The 26,562-nt window shown below is 46.2% G+C and overlaps 2 protein-coding genes across 7 annotated transcripts; one reads left to right on the top strand and one right to left on the bottom strand.

The window, feature by feature from the left end:
- Positions 1-1,154: 1,154 nt before the first annotated feature.
- SWI5 (SWI5 homologous recombination repair protein) lies at positions 1,155-6,038 on the bottom strand. The gene is made up of 6 exons (XM_065648856.1): positions 5,798-6,038; positions 4,361-4,577; positions 4,174-4,222; positions 3,547-3,668; positions 2,350-2,444; positions 1,155-1,895 (listed from the first exon to the last, which is right to left on the bottom strand). Exons 1-6 carry the CDS (start codon positions 6,036-6,038, stop codon positions 1,831-1,833), a joined length of 789 nt encoding a protein of 262 aa, XP_065504928.1. The 3' UTR covers positions 1,155-1,830.
- GOLGA2 (golgin A2) lies at positions 5,806-26,529 on the top strand. 6 transcript variants are annotated; one of them, XM_065648516.1, is made up of 28 exons: positions 5,806-6,084; positions 7,339-7,461; positions 7,848-7,928; positions 11,230-11,364; positions 11,990-12,036; positions 12,181-12,244; positions 12,698-12,757; positions 13,234-13,314; positions 14,997-15,035; positions 15,552-15,614; positions 15,843-15,936; positions 16,600-16,706; positions 17,276-17,334; positions 17,586-17,727; positions 18,755-18,844; positions 19,026-19,133; positions 19,232-19,319; positions 19,832-20,178; positions 20,966-21,079; positions 21,368-21,592; positions 21,874-21,973; positions 22,061-22,149; positions 22,746-22,899; positions 23,030-23,097; positions 23,691-23,793; positions 24,052-24,158; positions 24,349-24,517; positions 24,623-26,529. In XM_065648516.1, exons 1-28 carry the CDS (start codon positions 6,037-6,039, stop codon positions 24,871-24,873), a joined length of 3,156 nt encoding a protein of 1,051 aa, XP_065504588.1. In that variant the 5' UTR covers positions 5,806-6,036; the 3' UTR covers positions 24,874-26,529. The 6 variants fall into 6 exon arrangements, with proteins under 6 accessions (XP_065504588.1, XP_065504583.1, XP_065504586.1 ...); XM_065648511.1 differs by having other exon boundaries at positions 5,810-6,084; positions 19,835-20,178; XM_065648514.1 differs by lacking the exon at positions 13,234-13,314 and having other exon boundaries at positions 5,810-6,084.
- Positions 26,530-26,562: the final 33 nt, after the last annotated feature.

Below are 26,562 nucleotides of genomic sequence, written 5' to 3' on the forward strand. Positions count from 1 at the left end.
CCCAAGGGCACTTTGTTCTTACCTCAGCTGGGTGGCTCTGTGTGTGTTCATCCTCCGTGGAGAAGCAGCTGGAGTCAGGGCACCTTCCACAGAAAACTGTCTTGTGCCAACTGAAGCATGAGCTCTGGAGCCACGCAGAACACTCGCACAGCTACAGCTGCAAGTTTTATTCCTAGTGCTCCTACAAGGAGGGGAAGGAAACATGGACTTCTCAGTCCTTAAATAACCTTCAGTGACTTTGGTAACGGAGTACTGTTCATCTCGCAATGCTCACACCTAGCACAAACTGAAGGAATTTCTGTACATATTTCCCATTGCAAAAACCACTTCCAGTTGCGTGTGGCCATTGCCAGACTAAAAGTTTGGTTGGAACACTCCAGGCTAAACCAGTTCTTCCACGGAGAAAACACCAGCCAAAGCAGCAATGTGTGTCCCAGTTCTAGCCGCCTTGCAACTTTTTTCCTCCTCTTAAAACTACCCCAAAACACAGTTTTCCACACTTGGCAGGAGGCATTTATGGTGGGGACAATAAACCCGTAACCATACCCGCGAGAGGCCATACAGATATTTTGTCTGTTCCCCTGCTTTAGACCTCTCCTCGGGACTTTTATGGCAAAACAAGATACTTATTAGTGATACTTCTGTGCCTGGTCCAGAACAGAGAGCACAACATCAGTTCTCTGTTCTCAGCAGCAGCCTTTGTGACCATTTTCTGCTCTTCAAGCACTATGAAGACAGATTCATTTGATTCAAATTTGGAAATAAGGAGCAGACTGCAGCATGGGCCTGAGACAGGAGGAAACTTACTGGCAAGGTCTTAGAAGTAGAAATGGGCAGGAGGACTTCAAGCTTGAGTGGAAAAGGGACAATGGATCTGCAGTCAGCAGAACGCTTTATCCCTTGGAACTGCCCAAAACAACCTAATTTAGTCTGTGCAGTCACCCTCAGTCCTGACACCCGACATTGAAACACTCATGCTCTCAACATAATTTTATGTTCAGGACACCGCTCACTTTCACAGTGACTCTGCATTTAGAAAGTAAATGTAATTCTGCTCCTACCTATTACTGGGTAGTGCTGCCACACTGTCTCCATTAAGAGTCCTTGGAAAACATTTAAATAATACATGTATAGTCTCAGAATATAGTTTAAGAATTTATTCCCAGGTTCATGCGATGTTTTATAGGCTCTTAAAGTGAATTGCTGAGAAATGTGATGGCTGCTTTATTCAGACCAGACAGTTCAACACAACTTCACATTTTGCCATTTACTACAGAAATGATATAAAACCTCCAGATACCAGAGCAGTTAAGTACAAAAATGTAGAACACCCAGAATTAACCAGATTTGATCATAAACCAAAACAAAACCCCCAAATGACAACTTCAGCCTTCTTCCATCCCTGCTTCTGAGGGGTTTTTCTTTTCTTTCAAAGCAGCTATTACATCACATATTTATATGCCCTCCTCTCCTCTATCCATTCAGTATCCAAATAGCACCTGGATGTTGAAGAGAAGCAAAGGCTTCATGAGAAGAGTCTTAACATCAACCTGAATTACAACCTTTCCAACAGAGAAACTAAAAATACTGTAGCAGATGAAATGATCCAAAGTCTTACATCCCTTTCCCACAAGCAGGAAACAGCTGATAGATTCAACGACTTTCAAGTTCAAAAGCTTCTTGGAAATAAGGCTGTTAACCCATATGCTGTTGCAATTCTACATACATACTTCTGATGCCACCCTATCAGTTCTAAACCGATACGACATCAAAATATAATAGTCCAGTAATAATCATCTTTGCAGGATGCGGCAGTTTTCAGGTTCACTACTAGTCACTGAGCTCCAGATCGTATTCAGGGTAGAGCTGCTTTGTAGTAACCCCTCGGATAACAGCTAGAAAAGAAAGAAATACCATTGCTTCCATTAAACAAAGATCAGTCAGAAAAGTTGCATTTTCCTCCCAGTAGCCCCCAGCTATCTCATAGAACCTCCCATAGCTATGAAACCAACCTAAGGTTTTGCAGCTACACTCCACACTTGTCTCAACACTTTTTTTAGCACGTGAAGAACAAAACTGACAAAAATTAATAAGACTTATCAAACTCTGGTGATCCATAACAGACTAAAATAACAGTCAATGACAATTATTCCACACATTCAGTTCTAAAGATATCCCAAGAAAATAATGACAGAAGCATTTGTGCTTGCACAAGTGATTGGGTAATACAAGCCTAGAACTGAACAATCTTTAAAATGAGCTCTGCCTTCACAGTGTAGGAGCTTCTCTCTCTCCTTCTATACGAAAACATTGACTGAGAAATTCTTCAACAGCTTTCCTGTTCCTTACCCAGCTTGCCTAACAGCATCTGTCCAGCGTCTTTAATATCATTATACTCATGGAGCAGAGAGATGTGCTTCTCCAGTTCCTCCAGGCTGTAGCCTCTGTACAAATAAAACCAGCAAGGTCAAAAAATGACACAGCGGGATCACTGCTGCTGCACAGCGAGTGCTGCCACCACCGACCGAGCACAGCAAGGAGAGTTGAGACACCCACACCTGGCACATCTAAAGTAGAATCTGAAGGCAGCAAGTACAGTTGCTGCAAGTCATAAACATAAAGCTACAAATGAGCAAATCCTCACTTTGAGGTTTGTGGGGTTTTTTTCCACATCAAGACTTATAAAAAAAAAAATCCACTTGAATTCTCAGAATCAAGTAGAAAGAGGAAAAGGCTGTGGTGAACTCAGTGTATATGTATCTCTAATCTGTAGCTAGGGGAAAAATAAGGTCTGTTTATCCTTGAGGATAAAACAAACAAACTTTTGGAACAGCCTTTGTTGTTCTACCATTTCCATTCTACACACTACACATTAGCTTAGAAATTATCACTCCTTCACAACAAATAGAGATTCCCTTTCTTTAAAAAATCAAGCAGCAATTTTATCTCAAAACAGTTGTTAATATGCAGCTGCCACAGTGTGACATAAGAAACCACAATAAACCAGTTGCACTACCCTGTACACACACCCATCATGTCAGAGTGTTCTTGCCTGGGAAACGTTTCCGCTTCTCGAACATACAAGTTTAACCCACTCACCTCAGACACAAACTCAGCGAACACTTGATCAAGACGGAATAAAAAAGGAAACAGATTTATCTGGGTCTAAATCTGGCAGGTCATACAAGTAATTATCTCAATTTTAATTCTCACATGAACAAGTTCTTCTAGTATGACATGTTGTAGTATCGTAATTGTTAAAACAATTCGTTGCCAATTCACACGTAATTACCTCAGCAACATTTCGGGCAAAGATAAAATCTTCTTATCCAAGCAACTAGTAAAACTGGTTTTGCTTTACCAAATAAACCAGAAAGAATTTCCTCTTGTTTTTAACTAGTCCCATAACTCCAAACAACACTGTAATCAACGTTGTATGGCACCATAAGAGGTCACCTTTTAGCTCTAATTCCTGGATCATATTTTATTTTAAAACCAAATATAACTGAGGCATCAGAGCAAACACCAAGCTTGTCAGGGACATACTCAGACAATAATTGTGTGATTTCCTGGTCTAGAGCAAGGTCTTTCTGTTTCAGCTCTTTGATTTCACACAGCAGGGCTTCTTCATTGGCTCCATTAGGTTGGCAGGACCTTGGAGATGGGACCTGTGGAGCACAGAACACATTTAGCACTAATTCGGCCCTGGATAAAATGCTACAGTGCTGGAGGGCGCTGGTCAGAAAACACTCTATGGGTCACTGGTTAAAAAAAAAAAAAAAAAAAAGGAGAAAGAAGGAAAAAAAATCTCCTAGGCATAGAGCAGCAAAAGCTCAGGTAAAATATTTATCAGTTTACGTGCTGTCAGCCTGCTCCATATCATACCCTGCAACATCTTGTTGATTTGCAGCGCAAAGTGAAAACAAAGAAATCACAATTTGGCGTGTAAGAGAAGCTCCCAGGATGACTCTGTGCTAAACGGCGAGGCCGGCAGTGACCCCGGCAACGAGCGACTTCACCGTCCGGGCCAAACCCTTCCCGCTGTGCCGGCCTGAGCCACCGCAACGGGCGGGCGGCTCCCGGGGAGCACCGCCCGCCGCCGGCCCCGGCTCCCCGCTGCGGGGGGAGCCACCGAGCACGGCCCACCTCCCCCCAGCCCGGGCGGGGACTCACCGGGGACTTGAAGCCGGCAGCTCCGCTCCGCCGGCCGCCACCGGGGGCCCTGGCAAAGCAGAGGGCGCCGCGTCACAGGCCGGACACCCCGCGGCGGGGCCGGACCGGGCCAAACCGACCCGCCTCAGCGGGGGCACGGCCTGCGGCGCATCGAGGGAGGGGGGCGCAGCGGGGAACCGGCTCCTACCTCCTCGGCAGCGGCCGCGGTGGTGGGGGCGGCTGGCGGGGCGGGCTGCGGCCCGCGCTCGGCAGGACCCCCTCGGCCAGGGCTGCCGCCTCCCGCCGGCAACCGGCGCCGGCTGCGCCGCGGGGCACGCTGGGAGTTGTGGTCGCACCTCGCGGGGCACGCTGGGAGTTGTAGTCGCGCCGTCGCCGCGGGGCACGCCGGGGCGGGTAGTCCCCCCCTGACAGGACCCGACAGCGCTAGAGAATAAATTTCCCCCTGTGAAGCTAAAGGTGACATTCAAGTGCGGCAGGGCACAATTACCCCAATTACCGCAGCCGAGGCGATGACACCCAGCGCCTCCCAGAAAATTCCTCAGAGCCACCTCACCCCTGGGGCTGCGGCTGGGACGGGGTCTCAGGGAGAGCTCAGGGCACGCAGGGTCTTTCACACAATTATTATTTCTGTAGGGAAAAGCTGCCACTGTCTGAGCCGCCGGCTGCCCCACACGTCCTGCCTGGCCGGAGGAAGCGCTCAGGGCCAGGCCAGTGCAGCTCCGTAACCTTTGAAGGCCCTGGGCCCTGTTCCCAACATCTTCCCACACAAACGTGATGCAGCTTCTTGGAGCGGCACAGCGGCCTCCTTCCCGCAGCCCTCCCAGCCCGGCTGCCCGAGGTAAACGTGTCCCCGGGCAGTGCCAGGCACTGGCTGCAGCCGTATCCGATTCCTTGGGCTGACCGCACGAGCCAAACGCTGCGATGGTCACACTTGGAAGGTCAAAGGGCTTGGGAACGGCATCACACACCAGCAAAACCCAACCGCCCGCGCTAAGCGTGACTTCAAAGGGAGAGCTCAGGCATCAAAGCGACGCACATAAAATAGAAAGCTATGTGGAGCTGTAGGACATGCCCTACAAGGGGCAAGGGAAGCCTGCGCAGCGCCCCGGGCTGGTTCCTGCCCTGTATTTACTCTGGGCAACTGAGTCAGTACAGGAACATGGAGCAGTGCAGGGTGTCACACAGGAACAGCGCAGGGTGTCACACAGGAGGAGCAGCACAGGCTGTCACACAGGAACAGCGCAGGGTGTCACACAGGAGGAGCAGCACAGGGTGTCACACGTGGAGCAGCACAGAGTGTCCCACAGGAGCACAGGGCAGCGCAGTGTCACACGTGGAACAGCGCAGAGTGTTGCACACAAGGAGCAGCGCAGGGTGTCACACGTGGAGCAGCACAAGGTGTCCCACAGGAGCACAGAGCAACGCAGGGTGTCACACAGCAGGAGCAGCACAAGGTGTCCCACAGGAGCACGGCACACAAGGTGTCACACAGCAGGAGCAGCACAAGGTGTCCCACAGGAGCACAGCACACAAGGTGTCACACAGCAGGAGCAGCGCAGCGCGTCACAGCGTTCGAACCGCGCAGGACGTCACAGAGGCGCGCAGGGCAGCGCAGGTGACCCACAGCCGGAGCAGCGCACGGTGCGCACAGCAGCGCACAGCAGCGCACGGTGCGCACAGCAGCGCAGGGCGTCGCAGCTTCTCGCGTGGGCCGCACCGAAGCAGCCGGTGACCCGGGCGGCCGCCGGGCTCGCCGAGGGGCCGGGCCGCCCCGGCAGCAGCGCAGGCCGGGCCGGGGCGGAGCCTGGCGGCCGCCTCCGCCGCTCCCCGCCGCGGCTGACGTGGCCCGGGCGCGGGGCGGACATGGCGGACGGCAGCAGGCAGAGCAGGCTGGCGGCGGCCAAGAAGAAGGTGAGGGGCTGCCGGGGCCGGGCCGGGCAGGCGGAGGGCGGGTTCCGCGGGCCCCGTGCGGACCGGAGCCGCCGGGCCGAGCCGGGCCGGGCCGGGCCTCCCTCAAGGGGCGCGGGCCAGGCCCGTCGCCGCCGCCCCGCTGGCTGCGGGTGGGCGCCGCCGGGAGTCCCCCGGTGTCCGGCGCTGCCGTCCGGCTCTCCCGGCTGGCGGCCGCTCCCGGCCCCGGGGGCAGAGGCCGGGCCTGGGCTGCTGCGGTGCTCTGCGGTCCGCCTGGTTTGTTTGTTTTCCCACGTTCCCCGCTTTTTCTTTTTCCTTTTTATTTTATTTTTTGTTTTTCTTGGGGCGGCTCGGCCCTGTCCGTCCCGGCGGGATGTGCCTCTGTGTCAAAGTCATGGGAATGGGAAAGTGTCCTGGAGTAGTTCGGGCTTCCATTTTGAAATCCTCCGAAAAACGAGATCCTTCTTGTTAATTATTTTGTTGCCCAGGCTGGCCCCACAGCGTGTCCTGCTGCCCGGGCTCTGGCTCAGCGGGGGACGGGGCTGTTTTGGCGGGGGGCTGGTGGAAGCGGATAGTTTACATAACTGCCTGGCACTCACTTGATTTGGGGCTTAGGTGTTTGATAACACACACACAAATGCCAGAAGACCTAGTGGAATTCAAGTTACAGCTTATCAGACCAGCTTTGCCTGGGCCAAATGGATATGATTTGAAAATCAGTTGTAGGTCGCTTATCCCCTTAGTTCACAGTCATTACAGTGTCTGTATTAACGTGTTACTTGTCTGCAGGGATTGTCATTTTCTTTCTTAAAACCTTTCACAGCGTGGAAGATCTTACCATCAGGCACTGCTTTTTCACTTTGCATTCAGGATTAATTGCTCTTCATTATTTTTTCCTTACTGCTCTAAGTTATAACCTTAAAAAAAACCCCAGAATATTTCTTCTAATCTCCTTTTAGTTGCAGTTTGGAGTATCAAATTGTTTCCCAAGAACATCATTAGCTGTATACAAAAGTTGAATATTTACAACTCTGAGCCTCATCATAAACCCATCACATTAGTTCTTACTTTATGCTTCTCTGAACTTGTTTTGATTTTTTTTTTCTTTTCCCCAGAGGGACAAACTCATTGAAGAGTGTTTCTCTTGTCCTTAGACTTGATCTGTCTTTCTACCCAGTGGAGTTTGGTTTTCTTTTTGACATTATACTCACAGAAGTCATATTCTGTTTGAACTTCAGATTATTCTTTTTTTCACAGCTGAAGGAATATCAGCAGAAGAATAACCTTGGAGCAACTGCAGAAACTAAGAAAAAACGCAAAAGTAAAGAAGGCGGTAGACCTGACACTCCCACCAGTGATGACCGGCAGTCTCCAGAGAACGTAAGTGTCTCGTTCTTCGTCCCACATCGTTTACTACCTCCTTGTTCTTTGGTTTTCTGAACAACATGACTAGCGCTGGAAAATGGTTGCGCCAGCGTAATATACAAATGGTGTAGATGCCCATGTTGCTGGTGTACGAAGTGCGCTACAATAGTTAGCAACCACCTCTACTGGAAGGTGCATCTCGAGCCAGGGTACGTGCCGAAGCAGCGTCTGATCGTACGACGCTGTCGCACAACCCTGGGTGTGTCCAGAGCTGCTGTTTTGAGCTGCGTGCTCCTAACGAGCTGGAGGATGCTGGTTTCTTTGCCTGCCTTTGATTGACATTTTTCTCTCTGTCCTTTTCTGAGCCGTTTCTCTTTCCCCTTTTCTTTCGCCTCCTTTAGATTCAGAACATTCTGAAGGTGCTGGTGTCAGACCTTAACCGCTCCAATGGGGTAGCCATACCCTCATTGGACAAGAGGAAGGTGAGGCAGTGCTCGCGTCCCTCGCAGTGACTCGCTCTCCCTGCTGCATGCTTTGGATTCTGTTTACACTGACCTCGAATTTTTGGATGGAGCCTTGTCCTGACATATCCACTGTCAGTTGCTTGAGTTTTTGTTTCTGTTTTTATTAACACGGAGCTATTTGTTACCATGCGTTTCCATTGCTTGCAAGTGCTTGTTTCCCTCTGGTTTGTGTCAAAATCTACGCGTGAAAAAGTGAACCTTGTCAAAAACTTCTTGAGGCAGCTGAGCTTTGAGGAAAACCGGGAATTCGGAGTGAGACAATAAACTAACTGAACCACTGAGGAAAACTGCGCTAGGAAGAGATAGTGTTTTCTTAGTCTGTATTTCTCCTGTTCTGCGTGTCATTGCTGTATTTCCTAGAGCCTCCTTTCTGAAGGGCATGTTTCTGCTCATCTCCGGGCAAGCAGCTGGCCTGGGTAACTGTCTAGTTATTCCAGCCAGCCCATTTTATGACAGGCGATGAAACTTGCACAGGTGATGTACAGTTGGGCAAGTACCACGGGCTTAAATATGTTCAGGCAGGAAGTCAGATACTTCAGGTCAAGCATTTACAGGCTTTAGCGTCTTCATGTTCGCAAGCCTCTGAAGAGGAAAGGGCAGGAAGTATGCCAGTAAGTAATAGAAATGTTTTCAGGAGCAAAGGTAAACAAACAGCCTTTAAAAAAAGTATTTTCAGACAGTCAGTTTACTTAAATAAGGCTCAAATTGTGGTAAAAACTCAGGGAAGTCAAATTTTGTGGCTCAGAATTTTCTTCCAGTTTTCTTGTACCAAAGCTCTGCCTTTCACTTGCATAATTTTTGTAGCTTATTTCCCTACCATTGTTTTAATTCAGTTGTCCTGAAGTAGTTAATTATTATATTTACTGCATATCCATGCATCTCTGGCAATAAATATAACTATAGTAATCACCAGAGGTACCACATAATGCAGCGAAACCTGCAAGATGAATGGAGTTCGCTCCAAATTGCTTTTATATCCCTGTTCTCCTTTTTTTGGGTGATAACGCAGCAGTTGTTCTGTCCAACACACAGTGAACAGCAGGAAGTTCCTCTGACCGGACCTTGTACGTGTAGGTTGCGTATCAGTAGAACTTAAGTGCCATGAACCCATATTGGCAGCTTTGAAGGTGCTGGATGTGCCTGCCTCACAGCAGAAAGCACGGATTTTGGTTGAAGTTTCACCCTTGTCATGGGGACTGTTTTCAGTTAAAACTCATAAGCTCCATGTACGTTAGATCTCAGAGAATGAGGCTCGTTTCACCTGAAAATGGAGAATTTATTACTTCTATTCATTCTTTTTTCTCCCTTTTTTTTCGATTTTTCCTTAGCATGGAGAGATACATTTTGATCCCATTGGCTGTTACGGAATTTGCAGCTTATTGTGTCTGGGGTTTTAGGAATAATTTGAAAACTAATCTTTAATTGCAATATGTAATGAAAGAAAGATTTCTCTTTCCAGTTGCAGTCTTGTAAAAATCCCGACTCAGGAAAATGCTGTTCAGAAACTCACTTGATGCTAATAGGGCGGAAAAACTGATCGCTGGCATCTGAGCTAGTGCTGCCATTGGTGTCTTGATGAGAGGCGGACCCCTCCCATCTCACCCACTTCAGCTTTCTTGGCTGTGAAACACAGAAAACCCAACAAAATAGGAGCCTTTGTGTGAAAGCAAATGGATTCTACTATATACTAAGCTGAGCAGAATTACTAACTTTTTATTCTACGTTATTAGAATCTCACAGTGTGCAATTTCTAGATTAAATGTCTTGCTCTTAACTCTGTTTCCAACAAATTCAGCTGCTCAAATATTTTGTTTTATTAAAAAAAATTCAAAACTGCTTATTGTAGAGGAAGAAGGAAGGAGTTTTGTAGTTAAGGCACATTACTGGTTTTTGCATCTTGAAGAATTAAGCAAAAATAATGTCCTGATCAGAAAAAAATAAGGAAATATTTTTGATATGTAGTGGGAATAATATTCCTCCTGTTCATCTGATGTTCTGTACTGATGAGTGTCTGAACCAATAAAGGTGAAGTTGCCTGTGGCTGGAGGAAGTATGAGAATTCCTGACCTTCCTATAAGCACCTGACATGTATTGCTCCTTGAGAGCACAAGTATCTGTCCTGCTAAAAAGAAACTGAGAAAATTCTATTTGTTTGCCTCTGCAGTCTTCCAGCTTATTGCTTTCATTAAATCTGTTTTCACTGTTACTGTATTTTTGCTGCTTGATTCATGGCTGAAGTGCTGAGCAGGTAAACAGGGAATGCCAAGAGAGCGATTTCTTGTTTGCTGTGAAGTGCCAGGAAAGGAGGGACTGAAGTGAAAGGGAACTCTTTTCAGATGGAATAGCAGAGAGCTGCAGGATATTGGTGGGGTTGAATATTGAAAGATTATCTCATTTGCTTTGTAGTGTTTTTAAATGATGACTTAGCTGGAGCTGGATGATGAAATAAAATAAATTGCCATAAAACACTAGAACACTGCTCTGGGCCTTTGTGGCTCTCTGGGGCTGTATGAGATAGACGCAATTGTCCAGTTCACTGTGGCATGGTAGAGGTGTCACCAGATGCTATTCATCCTCCCATGAAGGCTGGATGAGGACTTGCATTGCTGTCCAGAAATAGTTTTTTGGCCCTTCTCTTTTCTATTTAGATTCCTGTTGCCACGGGATTCATGGCTACAGCAGGGCCATGGGCACCTGCTCCCAGCACCCCGAGCTGGCCTGTTCATCAATGTCTTGTTTCTAAACTTGTGGTCCATGGCATGCCACAAACTTAGTCACCGCATTTTAGACAGAGCATTTGAGTTTGACTAACCCAGTTTTCAAGTAGTCACTAACCTGTTCTTCTCCATCTCATCCGCATACAGTGCTCCATGTTTTCCCCAGACACACTTTGAAGGCAGTGCTTTTCGAAGCTGTGTGGCTACCGTCTGGCTTTGCCCTCGCTTGCTTTTTGGTGAATCCTTTGCAGTAAATCTAGTGTGTGAACTGAAGACATTATTGCCTCATGTTAAAGAAGCGAGTTTGGTGATGGGACGCACTCAGACTGGCTCTGAGAGGGCACAGGTCTGGGCCAGTGTCTGTTCACGGGCTGGTGCAGCCACCTGCATGCTCTGGGGAGATGCAAATTCCCCATGTTTCTAAGTCATTAATTGTTCACATCAGTCTAGTTTTCACGGGCTGATCACAAAGTGATGTGTTCATGTGTGTTTTCATTCGTTCTGCATGAAGGCTGTAATTCCTGTGATGTGTTTTGTGACAGGCATACTTTGACAGTGATGTTGCCCCTCGTAACGCTGAACAGCTTGCTACCGATGTCCCTGTGCTCTCTAACAGCAACACCCTACCTAGTTGTGGTTCTGTTCTGCCTGCTCCTGGGAGCATGCAGCTGACACAGGTTTGTGAATCATCATGGATATTGTCATTGAACCATCGAATATTCGTTTGTGATGCCACATTTTTTTCTGAGAAAGACAGTCTTCATAAATATGATGTGACTAGTTAAGATTTTCTGCTGTTTAAATTACTACATTCTCCACTCTCCATCTAGTCATCATCTGTCTGTGGGAGCGCAGAGAGGGCTAGCGTGCACATGCCCCTGCGTCTCCCAAAGCTGCTATTTTCCTTCCCCTTCTCTATTATTTCATTAGCAGAAAGTGCTCTTAATAATACAGAAGGTCTCCAGTCAGATCAGTCTGGATTTCCTTTAACTACTTAAATATTCAGTTGAAGTTTTTCCCAGCAAAGCCAAGTGTTGATTATACTGATAAGTAGTAACAGTAAATATAAAGCTTGTAACACTGAAGTTTCTCCATTCCAAGAAACCTGGGCACACACCACCCACAAATTATGTGTAAGCCAGGAGTGAGTTGGTGGTTTTAAGTTCATCTTTCTTTGGAAAGCAGTATTTACAGGTACTGTGGAACCTGAGCCCAGATGTGATCAGCTCTTAGTGACAAACTCACAAATGCAACTCCCATCTTCTTTTATAGGCTTGTAAATTTTTGTGTTTCAATCCACAGATTCATGAAGATGAAGATGATCATAAAAATGCTTTGGATGAGACCAGGTGAGAAAGTTTGTTTATCAAACAGCTTTGCAACATGATCCCAAAGTGTCCAACAAATTAATCTTTTATTCCTCCCTAGTGTTGTTCTGATTTGGGCAGTTCTCTGGGAGAAATTTTCATTGCAAAGTCTTTCTTTGTTCTCAGGTCTTTCTCATCGACAGAAAGTCTCCGCCAGTTGTCTGAACAACTCAATGGCCTGGTTTCACAGGTATGGCCTCATTTTGATCCATTTGTCGTATTAATTCTCTTGATGTTTGATGTGGAGCTTTAAGCAGTCAGCTCAAGAAAACACTCTTCAATCTCAGAGGTGTCTGCAGGCGTCCTACTAAACAATAAGATATTTAAGTGTTGAGAAGCAAAAACTCCTGGTTTAGGAATGTAAAATTTCAGCAGTAGGAAGAAAACCAGAGTGGGATGAATGAACAGCGTGTATTCATGGACTGATGTATTCTTGATTTAGCAGAAAAGAATCTGAAGTCAATCTGCATGATTCACATCAGCTTGTCACAGGGGGAGTCTGCGTCTATCTTTAGCCAGAAAAGTATGTTTTCTGTGCTTGTCTGTGGTACTTTGTAGGGGAAGGTGCTATAATAAGTTCATACTTAATAGTGATTTGTTGCCTTGGGGAATAAAATGACTGACTTGACTGGTTTACTTCTAGTCTACATCGTATGTGAATGGGGAAAGTGCTGTTTCTTCCACAAATATTAAAGAAATGGAAGTAAGTTGTTTTTTTTTTTTTCTTCTTTCTTGTTTGCTATTGTTGATCACGTATTGGGACTCTGTGCTTACGGCAGTGTTAATGAGACCTAATTGAATGCACAGTTCACATACATTGCTGTCTAGTGTTGTCTTCTGCTGTAATCAGGTAGTTGAGGTTAAGAGCAGGAGGCACGTATTGGAGGTGTTCCCACTTTGGGGACTGGGGATAATTTGGCTTCCATGCAACATGCAGAAATAACTGCAGTTATTTCTGATTCACTTTTATGTCACAATGAAGCCTCAGCAGAAATTGATAAAATATGTTGACATCTCAGCTACTTTTGTTGAAACTGTAGATTTTGTTTTGTTTGGACAATCTGATTATATCAAACTGTGATAATGATTTATTTTTCTGTCCTTTTTAATTATTGCTTTTTTCCCCCCCTCTTCCTCTTCTGCTCCTTCCTTTTTCTCCTATCTGCATGTGCCCATCAGACACGTTACCAGGAGCTGGCAGTAGCCCTGGATTCCAGCAATTTAACTAACAAACAGCTCGTTACAAAGATAGAGGAATTGGTAAGAAACAATCCAACCAACCAGTTTGACGTATTTATTGCTCCTCCATGCTCTCTGGGTGTCTGCAAGGTTATGGGTTCTCTCACAGTGCCACAATGAAGCTGCTTCCGCAGCACTTCGTAAGGAACAAAATGGGCTGTATGGAAAATCTTAGGAGGATCAAAGTCTAAGGCCATTTGTGAATGTATTTGCTCATCTGAGGAACACAAAACAGAGTTTTGCTGTTTCCGTTTAAGTGTGATCTATCGATTTCATCATGCTTCCCCTGGATGATCAGCATCCTGATGAAACAGCTATTTCTGGTCCTGGTCTGAATCCTTGAAATACAGAGTTCTGATGCTGGCAGCAGTGTGAAATCCTGCTTCTGCAGGTGCTGGTGCTGTTCTAAATATATCAGCAGAGTGGGAGCAGTAGGTCTAAGAGAGAGCCTGGGGCTGGTTTCTGATCATATCCTCAGCTTCTCTTGGCTCGATGAATGAACTGCTTTGTCCTGTGGCCTGCATGGATTCCTGCTGCTGCTTTTCAGCCTTCAGCTTTAACACTGCAAGAAATGCAGCTAAGTGGACTTGTTTCAGTCCGAAAAGAGCCTTTCTTGTGTTAAATACTTTTCCCCATTTTGTTCCTCTCTAAAACTGTACTTTTCCCAAAGTTCAGCATTTCCCAGTGTACCCCATGACCTCTCTTGCTGTTTTATTTTTGGTTTTGAGTTATTTTTGTTCCATTCTGTTTCTTTTTTGTCTTTAGCTGGGCTGCAGAGGTATCTGGCATAGTGCATTGCTCCCACCCCCCGCCCAAGATTCTCCTTGTTTGCCTTTGCTTTTCCTGGTTATGTTGTGCGCTGGCATTGCTCGAATCAAAACCTCAAACTCATCTCCCTTCCATCTGTAATCATGTTTCAAAATGCCTTGGAGTAGTAGTAAAGAAACAGCTTGGCCAACGTCCATTCTTTGGGAAGGGGAAAAAGTACTAATTATGTAGTTACTTATGAGGCATCTGTGAGAGAAGTGCCAGGGGGACAACACGAGCAAATGGCAACCACAGCAGCACAGTTTGTGTGGCAGCCTGGACAGACACCTGCCGCTGCTGTTTCCTACACCTCCTACCTAAAGATGCACTATGTACGGTCAACAAATCTCCAGATAATTCATCCATAGGCTGAAATTGGCTGGGAGAGAATTATCCCTTTTCTTTGCATTTGGCTTCAGCTCTTTCTCATACCACCTTTTGCAGAAGCCTGCCAACAGAAGCGCAGCTCTGCATGACTTAAAGGCCAGTTGTTAAGTAGGATAAATGTCTAAGGTCTCAGTTAAAGGACAAGATTATGTTTTGTTTTGTTTTAAAAAGCATTTTTGGTGATTATCCTAATACAGCAAGATTACTATGAATAATTTCATGGATGTGGGATGCAGGTTTAACTGAAGATGGTGGATACTCAGATATAAACATATGGGGGTTCCAGAAGTGATGTTTGGGAAGAACTGTTGTAATAAAAAACACATCTGGCATATTAGTGGAGTCCCAAATCTGTTATTTTTAATAGCAAAGATGAACTTCCTAGTCTAGGATAGTGGAAATTCTGTTTGCATTAATTGGCCATGTATCCTTCTTCATTAAAGTGAAATGTGTTTCAGCAGTATGAGAGTATTTTCTCTTAATACTGGCACATCAATTTTCTTCCGTAGAAACAGCAGAACCAAGAAGTAGTGAATCAGCTGGAGAAGGTAAAGTGTCTCCTGTTTTTGGATAGATACAGAAATGGGTTTCTGTTTCTCTGACGAGTACAAAGCATAGTGGACTGTGGCACACGCCTATGTGATCTTGTTTTATGTTACATCCAGTTTCATTTTTAGCATAAGGTTAATATTTTGACTTCATCAGTTAGGCCTGGCAGGTAGTGTTCTTATTTTGGCAAAAGTTAATATTTAAATGCTCGAGTATTGGAGGAGTGCAGTACAGGCTGGGCGTTGCAGTTGAAGTCCTTACCAGTAGTTTGCATTCCAAACACTGCCACGTTTCTGCTCGCAGTGATTGCACTGTTCTGTCATTGCCATTCTATGATGGGTAAATAATGAAGTAGATCAAATAAGGGAAGACTGAAGTATGTCTTCAAAAATACTGGCATCATTTAGATGCTGGAAGCACTACCAATGAATCACTGCTTTTTTTAGTTTGATGTAAGCCAACAAGGGTTAACTATTAACATTTTTGTGCTGAATAGGCGTCATTTGTTTATACAGGAAAAGAAGGAGTTTGAACAGAAATTTTCTAAAGAGCAAGCAGCACTGAGGGAACAGCTACAGGTAAGGCAGAAGCTCTGTTACAGTAATGTCACCCAGCTTCTGCTGTTTTCTGGATCACTGACCACTCACAGTCTTCATCCTGGAAGCCACACGAGTCCATTCCTTCAGCCAGACTGTACTGAACTGCAAGAGCTCTTTCCCTTTACTGCATTATCCTCTTGTGGCATCAGTGATGTTGCATTTACAGGCAAAGAAGTTTTGTGCTGAGCTGATTTTCCTTTCCCAAAGGTTCATATTCAGACTATTGGAATTCTTGTCTCTGAGAAGTCGGAGTTGCAGACAGCCCTTGGACATACTCAACAAGCCGCGCGGCAGAAATCAGGTAACGGACTGTGAGCGCTTCAGCTCAAGCTGCTGGTTGAACTGTGGAGTTGAAGTCAGGAGTGTGATATTTGCTGGCAGCCAGCTCACAACACTCACCGACTCCCTGATGAGCAACACTTGGCACTGTCACCGCTTCTGTCATCATCGCTGCCCCCAAATGGGAGCGTGTTGATCCCATGGCTGTTGAGGTTCTTTGTGCATCACTAAAGCCTTGTCAGCCGTGTTTGGGCCTGGTGACTACCCTGGACTGTTCCTTTTTAACTTGCTTCTGATGCTTTTGAAACTTCGTTCCCCTTTCTCTGCCCTCCCTCCCACACAGCTGTCATGCTTATGTAGGCTTTACCCGAGCCTTTCGTGCTGAACTAAGTTTGAGCAATTGACTCAATTAGGGGAAAAAAAACCAACCAGACAACATATTATCTGTTTTTCTGTAAAGGAAGTTTCATCATCTCCCTCTAAAAGTGAGGACAGTAGTTACAGAGAGCTTTACTGCTCAGAGCTGCTGGTGATTCACCTGTAGAGCCAGGAGTGGAACCAGGTCTCACTTAGAAAGCTCTGTGCTGCCTTAAGAGCTTGTTGACGAAGTAGAAAGTGCTGTTCAGCCAGTTCCAAAAAGCAATTTGTGGTCTGGCGTCAACTGATTCTGCTCTGACTTGTTCAGGAGAAGCTGAAAGCCTTGCTGCTCGTCTGCATTCATCTCGCCAGAGGGTGTCGGAGCTAGAACGTACTTTGTCCTCCATCTCTATGCAGCAAAAACAGTCAGAGAAGGTAAGAGTCACCTCTGTTTATGCTTAACCAGCAGCTCTGCTTTTGACTAGTTGCCTGTCACTACACTACTACAACGTTTGCAGTCCCTGCTTAGAGAAGAGGCAGAAATTAACCTTGTTAATTGTTAATTAACCTTGTAAAGGCCTGTATTCTCCATGATCAAGGCGAACTTCATTCAGGTTTCTGTGACCACTGATTATATGGTCCAGTTGCTGCCTTCAGATGTGGTGCTTCCATCATTAGGCTTGCCAGCTCCACACGACAGAAGCCTCAGTGAGACCTTGTCCCAGGCAGGTCTCCATCAAACAGAGACTTTAGTCTTGATATTAATGCGGAAGTTTGCAGAAATAACCTCACGTTCAGTTAGTAGCATCACATTTGAAAAGACTGAGCAGGCTTATTCCTGGAAAATTCAGGAGGTTCTAAGCAAACCTGTCCTGAGGATTTTGCCGGAGTTATGACCTTTTCCACTTTAGCTGATCTGCTAGAGGTGAAATGAAGTAATTTTTTAACATTTTATTTGTTTGGCTGAAGTCCGTAGATTAATCAATAATTTCCTTTCTCTTCAGCATAATAAAGAGTTAGTTAAGGAGCGAGACAACCTGAAACTGGAACTGTACAAACGAACGTAAGTCCATTCTGCTTATTACCGCAGAGTAACAGTACTCAGTAGAGCCACAAAACATAACAAGAGGCACAGACTACAGGTGCTGACTCGAGAGGTTCGATATTGAATTAAAAAAAAAAAAGTCACTAGATGTGATGTTTATGTGATTCTAGCTGCTATGAAACACTAGATTGTAAATTTATGACGTGGGCATCAGCAAACCCATAGTACTTATAGTGATGCCACTTTAATTTTTTGTTTGTTTGTTTTAGCAAAAGTAGTGAGGAAATAAAGCAGCAGAATTCGGAGCTGTCAGAGAAGATTCACTCCCTGGTTTCCCAGAATTCAGCTATGAAGTTGGATATGGAGGATTTGCATAAGAAACTGGAAATGGCAGAACTGATGATTCAGCAGGTAACCATAATACTGCTGGGATGTGAGGGCAGATCACACTGATCAGTGTAAGACTTTGCTTCTGACAGCAGGGCCAAGACTTAACTCTTGTTTTTAAAGGAAAGCACAAAATCCCATCAAGACATTCTCTTAGTAAAAGGCTTTCAGTGAGGCCTCTAGGAACAGAAAGCCTGTGTTTTAAGTTGGAGCAGTAAAGACATGGTGACATTGGTCTGCTGAAAAATGTTACACAAGGTGAGAGGGTGGCTGAACATACCAAATGTGAAAAGACGGTGACTCTTCCTGTTTGTTCAGCATTTTGGTTACTTGGTTCTTGTGCAGTCTCCTTGAGAAAGCAGTTGAGCAGGGGTGGTGGTTGTACTCACCCCAGCAGAAGGTGATGAATTGGACAATGGCAACTGGAAGGTCAGTGGGGGAAGGTTAAGAGAAGCAGCCAGTTAGAAAGGGAATGTGTGAAGCCAGCTGTTAGTTCAGAGAACAAGTCTGGTGTTAAGGTGAACCTGTGAGGGGAAAAAACTGCTCTTTTTTTCTTTTTTTTTTCTTCCCCCTTCCCTCCTGACAGTGGTTTAAGTTACCCTTTAAATAAAGCCCAAAGCACTGTGTCTCAACTGAACCAGCCTTGCTACTTAGTCCACTGACATGTTCCAGACATTGGCTTTACATTCCTGACATGTTTGACAGTCTTTAAGGTCACAAGCTTTTATACCATCTGATCTGGCTGTATAATACAGACTCTGAAAATGCACAAAGTTTCTGAGTCAAACGATTTGATTAAAGTGCATTTTCTTAATTAAAAAAAAAAAGTAAATATAAAATTGTTAGGGAGGAGCTGCCCAGATCAGCAGGTTTTACAGGACTAAAATCTAAGCTTTTTTTTTTTTTTTAATTCAACTTCAGCATGAGTTTGAGCACTTCAAACTATAGAAAGTTACAACAAGGATTATGTGGCAGGTTATTATCAGGAGAAAGGCGACGCAGAAATTGAGTATTAGCATTTTGCCATAACTTTTTGATTTTCTTTTGGCAGTTTTCAAGCCAGGCAGGGAGTCTGGATGCAAACCAGCAGATGCAGATGGCACTGGAGGAGAAGGCGAGTCTGGAAACCCAGATTGCTCAGGTAAGAGGTTGTGTGAAATATGGCCCAAATCTTGGCTTCTGTAATGAAATCTGTGTGGCAGAAGAACGCAGCCTGAGCTTTGCATTAACACTGGTTTCTTCAAGCTTTATCCCTTAAGCAGTCATGGCCAAATTTATTTAGGCAATATGATTTTCTTTGTGTTTTATTGTGTTTTGAACAGCTCTCAGAGTCACTTCACCAGCTCCAGGCAGAGAGAGATCAGTATGTAGAGAAATTGAAGGAGGAGCAGAGCATTTGGCAGCAGCGGGTGCAGCTGCTGTCTGAGCAGGTAACATCAGAGGCAGTATCACACTTCCTTTTGACAAACACAGGCAGGAGTTAACGCACCGTAACTATGTTTTAACTTTCACTTATGTGGCCTTGCAGATCCACATGATGGCACAGGAGAAGGAGCAGCATGTGGCCCAAATTCGGGAGCTGGAAGCCAACCTTACAGAGTTGCTGAGCAAATCAGGTAGGGCTTCCAAAGGGGGGCTTTGCGCTGCAGAGCACCAGCTGGTTATCTCTGTCCCTGCTGTGCAGGAACTTCTGCACATGAGGTGCAAGTAGGTTGGATGCTCTGAAGCCGTGAAGGCAGCTGAGAGCTTCGTGACCCTAAGAAACCTTTTGTCCTAACAAACAGCAAATGAACTGCTGCAGCTAATTGAGCAGCAGACTGGTTGTGTCTTTAGCACCCACCTGACTGCACTGTCAGCCTCTCCGGCCCAGGAGTTTGGGAAAGTGGGATGCTCTCCTAGGGCCGGGAGGGAGTCAGCAGCACACGGCAGGACGCTGTGCTTGGTTTTTGGTACTTCTGCTCCTTCGTTCCTCTTGACGCCCCACAGTGAGGCTGGATACTGCAGCTGGTGATACCTTCTGGGTCACAGAGCCCTGTAGGTTGGGGTGTGCTTTGTGCATGTGATAGTGTTGTGTATTACACAGCGATTTAGCCCTTTGACTGAGCTGCTTTTGATTCCACTTCCCCAGCAGTTAAGCCCATGGATATCGAGCCTTCCCCACCGGCAGGGCCCACAGAAACTGAGCTGAGTCTGCAGGAAGAGATCCAGCGGCTGCAGCAAGAGAAGGACCAATTGCACAGGCAGTACCAGGCCCAGGTCCGGGACAACGAGCAGCTGAGCCACCTCAACCGGGAGCAGGAGGAGCGGCTGCTGGAGCTTGAGAAGGCTGTGCAGCGCTACAACGAGGAGTCCTTGGACAGACAGCGGATCCTGGAGGACATGCAGAGTGACAAGGTCACCATCAGTAGGGCGCTGAGCCAAAATCGGGAGCTGAAGGAGCAGCTGGCTGAGCTGCAGAATGGGTTTGTTAAACTGGTATGTCTCTTGAGCATCTTTTCCCACTGCTGCTCTCACTGGTGCAACTCTTTTGTAGCACAGACAAAAAACTGGCAGAAGCATCTGTCTCTTGTCCTCTGAGGCCACAGGTGCTCCATCGGTTGTGATTCATATTGCCATGCCAGGAGGTTCCCTGTTAATTCCTTACTCCCTCAGGTGCTCTGGCAGATGAACCAATATCTTTGTCCAGTTTCCTTTTCCCTCTCATTCCCTGTTTCTTTCCCCGAGTATTCCTCTTACCCTTGAAGATACCTGTTTTCTGATCGCTGTATTTGCCCGTGAGGAAGAAGTTCTCAGCAGTCTTCTCCCCTGCTGCTGTCCTTGTTATCCGTCCTGGAGCTGAGTCCTTACTCTTGCTTGTTCTTCCAGTGTAACAGCTTCCCCTTTGGGGCCCTGGCAAACTGACACGTGGTCTAGCCGCTGATTTTTCTTTAGTCCTTTCTGAACTCATTTGCTTGTTTTTGAATGTTTGGGATATTCATTCCCCCCATCTGCTTTGGAGCTGACAGGCTCTGTGACATGCCAGCCTCTTCTTGGCACTGTCCCAGCACTGACTCCCCTGGCTCTTCCCTTGCTCTTCTCCCATCTTCTGAATGTTTTTGTAAGTTATTTACTGCCCTGAACAGTCAATTTATGGCCTTTAGTCACACCCCAGACTAAAACAAGGGATGGCACCCTGATATATTGGGAATGAACATGGTTTATTGAGAGTATACGTTAATGTTGGTTGGGCCAATTTCCTTATACAGTGGTATTTGTCTTGTAGACAAATGAAAACATGGAGGTTACAAGTGCCCTACAGTCGGAGCAACATGTAAAGAAGGAGCTGGCCAAGAAGCTTGGGCAGCTGCAGGAGAACCTGGGGGAGCTCAAAGAGACGGTAAGAACAGCCGGTGGGATGGCAGGGCAGGTACGCAGCAGTTGATGCAAACTGCTGGCGACTTTCCAAGCTTGGAGGGAAGGATGGAAATTGGTATTGTAATGATCGAGCTGGGAGCCTTCCCCCATCATCTGCTGTCTGATGTGGGGGACCAGCATGTGGGGACAGATGGTGGCTGCCTGCCTAGTTGGTGGCTTTGGGGCAAAGTTGACAGTTTGGATCGTGTCACACAGATCAGCTTTTCTGGCAGAAATGGTTTGATGTGATGGTTCGATCTCGTTGTGTCAGCTGGAACTGAAAACACAGGAGGCTCGGGGTCTGCAGCAGCAGCGGGACCAGTACTACGGGCACCTCCAGCAGTACGTGCTGGCGTACCAGCAGCTGGCTGCCGAGAAGGAGGAGCTGCACAAACAGTTCTTGCTGCAGACACAGCTTATGGATCGGCTACAGCATGAGGAAGTTCAGGGGAAGGTGACAGTGGAAATGCACCTGAAAGAGCTGCAGCAGACCAAGGTAACAGTAAAAAGGGACAAGTGGGAAGATGGGAGGAAAAGCGCTTAACTACTTTAAGTATTAATTAAGTGAAAGGTTGGACCAGATGATCTTTAACAGCCCCAAGCTGGGCTGTTTTATGATTCTTTGATTACATCCTGTGCAATACAGGTGAATAATGCTTGTTGGGAGCAGAAGCACTGGGGTTTTTTTGTGTGTGTGGTGCTACTGCCTGAAGATGTAGTGATTGTTTGCAGTCTGGCTTGTGCCGGTTTCAGTGTTCTGTTGCTGCTCTCTTGCAGGAAAGTCTGGAAGCTGTAGCTAGGGAGAACAAGGAGCTGCAGGCCCAGATCAGTCAGTTGGCAGCAGACCTGGATGGCAGGATTTTGCACCGACTGGATGGTGAGTAGCTGCAGCTGAGCTCCAGGGAGGAGAAAGAGCTGGGCTCTCTGAGGTATTACCTCTTTGTTCACCTTCCTCCTTTTACAGGAGATGGAGTTGAAAGTGAAACAATGACTGAAGAAATCCAAAAATCTTCATTTGTGATCCCAGAGAAGTTTGAAAGCCATGAAGAAATGGTGAGTTTTAATGGGCAGAGAAGCTTTTGGTTTTAGTTCTAAACAAACATTTAGAAAAGGAGGCAGGTTGGATTGCAGAGAGGTTCCACTGGGTGCATGGCATAGGCTGTTTATCAGCTGTGAGGCACCGTAATGAGGGAAGTGTAACAGTTCCTTGTGCATAGCAGCAAAATCCAAGACTTCTGCATGCAGCATGTTTTCAGGACAGGCTGGAAGTGGCTTTAATTATGAAGACAACTCATCTGGCAGAGTAGCTCTCTAATTATAAGGATGATGTTCTCTTTAGTTTGGAAGGCAATTTGGAAATGGTATCAAATATCTACTAGATTTTTCTGTAAGTACAGTCATAATTGGAAAAATACCATGATCAAACAGATGCCGTGGGAGCTAGCATTTAACCTGCGTATGTGTACTACTTGGGAATGAGAAGAGCTGCAGTAGTTGCTGCCTGGTTTAGTTCCAGGGCAGTCACTTAGTACTTTGGTTTTGTACCCATAAATAAAATGGGGTAAACTGTTACTTTGTCCCAAGATGCACCACTGACAATGCTTCACACAGGAGCAGCACTCATGTGCACACTCTGGAATTCTTCTTAGGTCGCGTTCTTGACATCCGCCATGTCCCAAGTGGAAAAGGAGCGAGAAGACATGAGGCAGCAGCTGGCTGCTCAGAAGCTGCAGTGCAGAAGCCTCCTGGAGCAAATAGCAGCTCTTAGGCAGGAGCAGCAACATCACGTCATGCTGGGTGAAGGTAAAACTTTGGTGCAGTTTGGGGACAGTGTGACTATGGGGCCAGCTGCACTGGTCTCCCTGAAACAGCTACAGGTTCTGTGAGTGCATTGTGCCCAAGGAGCAACTGTAAATGACAGTGTCCCTTCCAGGTTCCACTGTGGATACTGTTCCAGTGGAGGTTCATGAGGCTTTGAAAACTGCCATGGAGAAACTACAGGTAAGCAAAGAATCTCCTCTCAGTCCTGCTGCTCTGCCTGACTTTACCTAGTGTCAAACTAACAGCACACACAGACAGATTGTAGGGGAATAAGTAGCAGACGTTCCATAATAGTAAGTACTTCCTGAAAAGCTTATCACTGCTTGTCTGGGCACAGTGAATCTTGCAGCAGTAACTCCCCGCCCACCCCTGTCACAGACTGTGAGTATAAGGGTCTGACACTGACCTGGGGTCTTTTTCTAAAGAAATAGTTGAAAAACAGACTGATTATCTTGACCCTGCTGGGATGAAGCAGGTGGTCTGCAGTCTTGGAGCTGAGCATGGCCAGAGCTGTGCTGTCCCAGTAACGAGAAGGTTAAAAAGCAGTTTGTTTTATCTGCCCTTCTGCTTCCCAAAATGCAGATATGACTTTTTACACCTTCTCTAGGTCGCTCCTCTCTGTTCCTGGTTAGCAGTGAACTGGAGACAAGTTGTAAAGGCAGCAAGATTTGTTCCCCAGGCTCAGAGCAGCGTCAGTGGAGGGTGATGTGTTTAACACAGGTGGTCTCTGTACTTGAGCAGTTCAGATGATTGATACCAATTTCTGTGTTCAGTCCCGTTTCACAGAGCTGATGCGTGAGAAGGCTGATCTGAAGGAACGGCTGGAAGAGTTAGAACATCGCTGCATACAGCTGTCCGGGGAGACAGACACCATTGGTACGTTCAGGCGACACCAGCACAAGCTGAAGCTTGCTCAGTGCATTATCATTTGGGGAACAGAAGGTCTCCTACAGACCTTTTAGCGCTGGAGCCCTCCAACTACCAAGCAGTTCAGGTCTCCTACTGCTGCCTAACTAGCCAGATGTCCAGTCCAGGGTTGGATTTGCTGGATCCTCATGCCACATAGTTCTGTGCTCACTGTAAGGCGTGTAGCCCAATCTTGCTAACGCTCCTGATGCTTCTCTTGTATTCCAGGGGAATATATTGCATTGTACCAGAGTCAAAGGGCTATCCTCAAACAGCGGCACCAAGAGAAAGAGGAGTATATCAGCAGACTGGCTCAGGACAAGGAAGAGATGAAGGCAAGGGGTCTTTTTTCTAGTACTCCAAGCACGGCAGGCCAGGGGAGCACTGGCACAGCCCAAACCTTCACGTGGTGTTCTTCTGCTAGCTTTACTATGAATTTGCTAATTTTGTGACAGGGGCCAGAGCATAAACTGTCATGTTGTGTTTGTGTGCATGGTTCATAGGCTTTCCTTTACTTTGGTGCAGGTGAAACTACTGGAACTACAGGACTTAGTGATGCGTCTGGTCAGGGAAAGAAATGAATGGTACAGCAAGTACGTAGCAGCTGCTCAAAACCCAGAACTGTTGGCAACCCAGAATGAAAGTGTCCTTGTGGTGGAGAGGCGTATTGAACTGAACGCTACAGATGGAGAAGGTAAGTGCAGCCAGGACAAGTTCTGTACAACAGAAGAATCTGAGATCTTGCTGTTGTGCGGGGATGGGAAGAGTCACTTGCCTGCCTTGTCTGTGTTCCTTACAGGGTTACGAGAAGTGAATTTATCCGATGAAGCAGAACAAGAGGCTGCTGTTCGTCACCAATCTGGTTTCTCCCCTATTGATGGTAAAGCTGCTCAGCCAAGCCAAGAGGACCCCACAGAAAAGCAAATAATGCAGCTTCTCAGAGAAATCCAGAACCCTCAGGAGAGGCTGGGCCCCCTGCTGGAAAACCCCTGCATTCCCTTCTTCTACCGTGCTGATGAGAACGATGAGGTCAAAATCATGGTAGTTTAAGGGGCGCTAAATCTTATTTACAGCAATTTTCTATGAGCCTGAAAAGACTTAACTGACTTGTACGTGCCCATACCTCTGCTCAGTGCCCTTGGTCATAACAGATTTTTAAAGACATGAGGAAAGACAGATTGCACAGATGGAATTTGAGCATCTGACCTCATCCTCCCTTTCTCTTCTTTCTTCTGGTACTTGGTGTGCTTGGAGTGCAGGCAGACTCGAACTAACCCTGGGAGGCAGCTGCTGCTGGCGCTTCACCTGGGCCAGGTGATTTCATGACTTTGCGCAAAATGACTTTAATCCCTTGTCCCAAACTCTGCTGCTAGCAGCAGTTCTGATCCATCACTATGACTCTCATCTGCCTACTTCCTTCCAGGGCTCCCAAAGTAACTAACTTATTCTGGTAATGAACTCTTTGGACTCTAAACAGGTTGGGTTTATTTCATACTACATATCCTTAAACTTCCCATTTCGTTCTGCAGCCTGACTCTTGCTACCGTATCCGAAACCAGCCTTGTTGGCTGTGAACAGCTGAGCTGGGCAGCACTACAGCCCCATTTGTTCTTGTTGCTGAGGGAAGGGACTGAGGGTGGCCTTTGGAGGCTTTTTGGTTACTTGACAAAGCTTTATGTGATTCTTGGGAGTGGGGTGGAAATGTAACTGCACTTTGAAGGATGTGTTTCACTTGTATGTGTCTGAAGGTTTTATTTATTTAAAAAAAAGAGGGAGAAATAAGTAAAAGGAAACCACTTAATAAACATGCTTTGTTTTGAATTTCTGGACTCCAGGGCTTCTAGTTCTCCATCACTTAAATTTCTGTGAAGCAGCGGCAAAGCAAATCCCTTGGGTGTGCAGGTGGTGCAGTGAACTGCATGTGGATATCCTGCGACAAAATTTGCATTTCAGGCAAGAAGTGCCTGTTCTTACAGTGGTTGGTGTCAGCAATGGAGCTTTCAGGAGAACCACAAGGGAGGTTTAAGGGACGCAACCATCACTGGTGTGTGACCCAACCCAGGAACACAGCATCAGGGTTGGGGGTTGTCAACAACAAAAAGAGAAACTATTCATCTGTATCCAGGTTGGTCAAGCTTTACACAAGCATGGTGGAGCTTTTCTTCCAATGCCAGAAGCAGATAAGTGTGGGTTCTTCTTTTTTAAACAGTTCATCTTGAATTTCCATATACAACTGAAAAAAGCATTCACAGAACAACTAGTGCTCTCCTGGAACCCACCAGGGGAAGATGGAAGCTGGTTTTCAAACTCCATTCATCTGAATGGCATTAGCATTGTCTGGTACTGGCACAACACAAGTGACACAGGGTTTGTGTACATAGTGTATCTGTGTAAAATGCTGTATATTCCTTGAAGAGAGACTAAGCCTTTTACAGGGTTTACACCTGCTCAGGCTGTTCATAAACCTGTATCATACCTAAGGGGGGGGCAGGGCTGTGATTTAATACAGAGCATTATTATAAATGGACAATATTTATTAGATGTTCTTGCTCTAGTACTGTGAAGGAGACAAGACCAGTGAAGGTCTGTGGTCTGTTACAGAGGTGACTTAATCCTGTTACATATCTCCTTTCCGAATAAACTAATTCAGATGGGCACTGACTAGATGTATTTCTTCTGCATAGAGCACCTTGAAATTTGGCCAGAAAAGAGAGTGACAAATTATTTAATAAAAACATC

This window comes from Caloenas nicobarica, chromosome 19 (genome assembly GCF_036013445.1).
Source record: "Caloenas nicobarica isolate bCalNic1 chromosome 19, bCalNic1.hap1, whole genome shotgun sequence".
Lineage (NCBI taxonomy): Eukaryota > Metazoa > Chordata > Aves > Columbiformes > Columbidae > Caloenas > Caloenas nicobarica.

Excerpts from the sequence above, each read along its gene's own strand:
- SWI5 (XM_065648856.1), bottom strand. The coding sequence starts at position 6,038 with ATGTCCGCCCCGCGCCCGGGCCACGTCAGCCGCGGCGGGGAGCGGCGG. Across the intron at positions 3,669-4,173 it reads CTGCCGGCTTCAAGTCCCCG|GTCCCATCTCCAAGGTCCTG; the intron begins GTGAGTCCCCGC and ends TGTGCTCCACAG. Across the intron at positions 1,896-2,349 it reads GATGCTGTTAGGCAAGCTGG|CTGTTATCCGAGGGGTTACT; the intron begins GTAAGGAACAGG and ends TTTCTTTTCTAG.
- GOLGA2 (XM_065648516.1), top strand. The coding sequence starts at position 6,037 with ATGGCGGACGGCAGCAGGCAGAGCAGGCTGGCGGCGGCCAAGAAGAAG. Across the intron at positions 13,315-14,996 it reads TTACAAAGATAGAGGAATTG|AAACAGCAGAACCAAGAAGT; the intron begins GTAAGAAACAAT and ends TTTCTTCCGTAG. Across the intron at positions 21,974-22,060 it reads GATTTTGCACCGACTGGATG|GAGATGGAGTTGAAAGTGAA; the intron begins GTGAGTAGCTGC and ends CTCCTTTTACAG.